Source organism: Parus major, unplaced genomic scaffold, assembly GCF_001522545.3.
Source record: "Parus major isolate Abel unplaced genomic scaffold, Parus_major1.1 Scaffold436, whole genome shotgun sequence".
Classification (NCBI taxonomy): Eukaryota; Metazoa; Chordata; class Aves; order Passeriformes; family Paridae; genus Parus; species Parus major.
The window spans coordinates 2,804-5,774 of record NW_015379341.1 but is presented as its reverse complement, the minus strand read 5'-3'; the positions used below and the strand labels follow the sequence as shown (position 1 = coordinate 5,774).

The 2,971-nt window shown below is 66.6% G+C and overlaps 1 protein-coding gene across 1 annotated transcript; it reads right to left on the bottom strand.

Moving 5' to 3' along the window:
- Positions 1 to 6: 6 nt before the first annotated feature.
- On the bottom strand, positions 7 to 2,930 carry S1PR2 (sphingosine-1-phosphate receptor 2). Its single transcript, XM_015616438.3, has one exon. The coding sequence runs from the start codon at positions 2,742 to 2,744 to the stop codon at positions 1,683 to 1,685; it is 1,062 nt and encodes a 353-aa protein (XP_015471924.1). The 5' UTR covers positions 2,745 to 2,930; the 3' UTR covers positions 7 to 1,682.
- Between the last annotated feature and the right edge of the window lie 41 nt (positions 2,931 to 2,971).

Here is a 2,971-nt window from a genome sequence, read left to right as displayed (position 1 = left end):
CGGCGGATCCGGCCGCTCCGGGACGCTCCCCCCCCCCCACACCCCGCGTGGGAAAAGCCCGGATTTGGGGGTTTTTGGGGATGTTTGGGGGTTTTTGGGGGTGTCCCGGTTGATCCCGGGAGAAGGGCAGCCCGGGATTGCCGCTGGGAGCCGCCCACGGGCCCGGGAGGGGCTCCCGGGACTCGCCAGACAGGTCCCGCTGGTGGCCCCGGGGCTCGCGGAGGGCGTGGGAAGGGCCCCGCGCGTGTCCCGGCACACGGAGGGGACCGCGAGGGGACAGCGGGGACACCCCGGGGACAGCGGGGGGACGGGGGTGCGGGTGGGTGTCCGTCCGTACCGGGAGAACCGCGGGGAGCTCGTACCGTGGGGTGGCCGTGGGGGGACCACAGGTGGCCTTAGAGTGTCCCCAGGGTGGCCCTGGGGCCGTGGGGTGACCATGGAGTGTCCCCAGGGTGGCCTTAGAGTGTCCTCAGGGTGGCCCTGGGGCCGTGGGGTGACCATGGAGTGTCCCCAGGGTGGCCTTAGAGTGTCCCCAGGGTGGCCTTGGGGCCGTGGGGTGACCCCAGGTGGCCTCAAGGTGTCCACAAGGCCATGGGGTGACTTTAGAGTGTCCCCAGGGTGGCCCTGGGACCGTGGGGTGACCATGGAGTGTCCCCAGGCTGACCTTGGAGTGTCCCCAGGGTGGCCCTGAGGCCGTGGGGTGACCGTGGAGTGTCCTCAGGGTGGCCTTAGAGTGTCCCCAGGGTGGCCCTGGGGACATGGGGTGACCATGGAGTGTCCCCAGGGTGGCCCTGAGGCCGTGGGGTGACCGTGGAGTGTCCCCAGGGTGGCCCAGGGGACATGGGGTGACCATGGAGTGTCCCCAGAGTGGCCTTAGAGTGTCCCCAGGGTGGCCCTGGGGCCGTGGAGTGGCCTTGGGGTGTTCCCAGGGTGGCCTTGGGGCCATGGGGTGATCCCAGGTGGCCTCAAGGTGTCCGCAAGGCCATGGGGTGACCTTAGAGTGTCCCCAGGGTGGCCCTGGGGCCATGGGGTGTCCCCAGGGTGGCCTTGGGGCTGTGGGGTGGCCTTGGGGTGTCCCCAGGGTGGCCTCAGGGTGTCCACAAGGCCGTGGGGTGACCTTAGAGTGTCCCCAGGGTGGTCTTGGGGTGTCCATGAGGCAGTGGGGTGTCCACAGGATGACCACAGGGCCATGAGGTGGCCATGGAGTGTCCACAGGGTGACCCGTAGACTTTGAGGTGTCCACAGGGTGGCCTTGGAGTCACGAGGTGTCCATGGGGTGACCTTGAGGTATCCCCAGAGTGACCCATAGACTTGGGGATGTCCACAGGGTGGCCTTGGGGTGTCCCCTGGGTGACCCATGGACTTGGGGATGTCCACAGGGTGGCCTTGGGGTGTCCCCATGGTGGCCTTGGGGCCATGGGGTGGCCTCGAGGTGCCCACAGGGTGACCTTGAGGTATCCCCAGGGTGACCCATGGACTTGGGGATGTCCACAGGGTGGCCATGGAGTGTCCCCAGGGTGGCCTTGGAGCCACGGGGTGTCCATGGGGTGACCCTGAGGTATCCCCAGGGTGACCCATGGACTTGGGGATGTCCCCAGGGTGGCCTTGAAGCCACGGGGTGTCCACGGGGTGACCCTGAGGTATCCCCAGAGTGACCCACAACCTCAGACCCCCCACCCCCCTCACACACACGTGGTGCACTCTCTGGTCAACGGCGCCGTGGGCAGCTCGGCCGCGGCTCCGGCCGCAGCTTTGTCCAGCGAGCTGGACGTGCGTAACGGGACCCCCGCCCGGCCGGGGGGCCTGGATCGCCGCCGGCCGCGGCCGCAGCAGCACAGCACGCGCAGGAACTCGCCGCGCATCTCCTTGCTCCTCAGCATGTAAATCACCGGGTTGGCCGCCGAGTTGAGCGTGGCGAAGGCGAAGAAATAATTGGCGCTGTACAAAACGCGGCACGAGCGCACCGGGCACGAGGCGTCCATCAGGAGGATGATGAAGGCGGGCGACCAGCAGACGATGAAGGCCCCCAGCACGATGGTGACGGTCTTGAGCAGCGCCAGAGTCTGCGCCGAGGCGATCTCGGCGTGGCTGGAGCGCACCACGCAGTAAATGCGCGTGTAGAGCCCCACGATGGCCAGCAGGATGAGGGTGAAGATGGTGGTGACGAAGAGCACGTAACGCTTGGAGTAGAGCGGCAGCACCGTGGAGCAATCCCCCAAATCGCTGATACAATTCCACCCCATGATGGGCAAACTGCCGATGGCGCCGGCGATCAGCCAACAGGCGCCGATGAGCAGCACCATGCGGCAATTCTTATCGCTGCTGTACACCTTCACCTTGGTGATGGCCACGTGGCGCTCGATGGCGATGGCCAGCAGGCTGAAGACCGAGGCGGCCAGCGTGGCGAACGCCGTGCCCTCCCTGACGAACCACTGCACCGGCGTCAGGCGGAAGGTGGTGCTGCCCGACAGGAGGGTGTTGACCATGAAGGCGGCTCCGGCCAGCAGGTCCGAGGCGGCCAGGTTGCCGATGAAGATGTACATGGCCAGGTGGAGGCGTTTGTTGCGGCAGATGGACACCAGCACCAGGAGGTTCTCCAGGACGATGAAGCAGCAGAGGAGGACGATGAGGACGGAGCCCACCCAGCGCGAGGGCGCCAGGGCGCTGTCGGTGTCGCCCTTGGTGAAGTTGTAGTGCTCGCGGATCTTGTCGCGGTTGAAGTATTCCTTGTAGATGCTCCCCATGGCGGGGTGAGGGGTCCGGCGAGGCTCAGCGCCGCCGGGACATGGCTCCTGGGGACGGGAATGGCACTGTGTCACCTCTGTGTCACCTCTGTGTCACCTCTGTGTCACCATGGAGACCCTGAGGTGACACCACACACCATCAGGACATGGCTCCTGGGGACAGAATGGCACCTTGTCACCTCTGTGTCACCATGGAAACCCCAAAGTGACACCCCACACCATCAGGA

Coding starts and splice junctions, on each gene's coding strand:
- S1PR2 (XM_015616438.3), bottom strand. CDS start 2,744: ATGGGGAGCATCTACAAGGAATACTTCAACCGCGACAAGATCCGCGAG.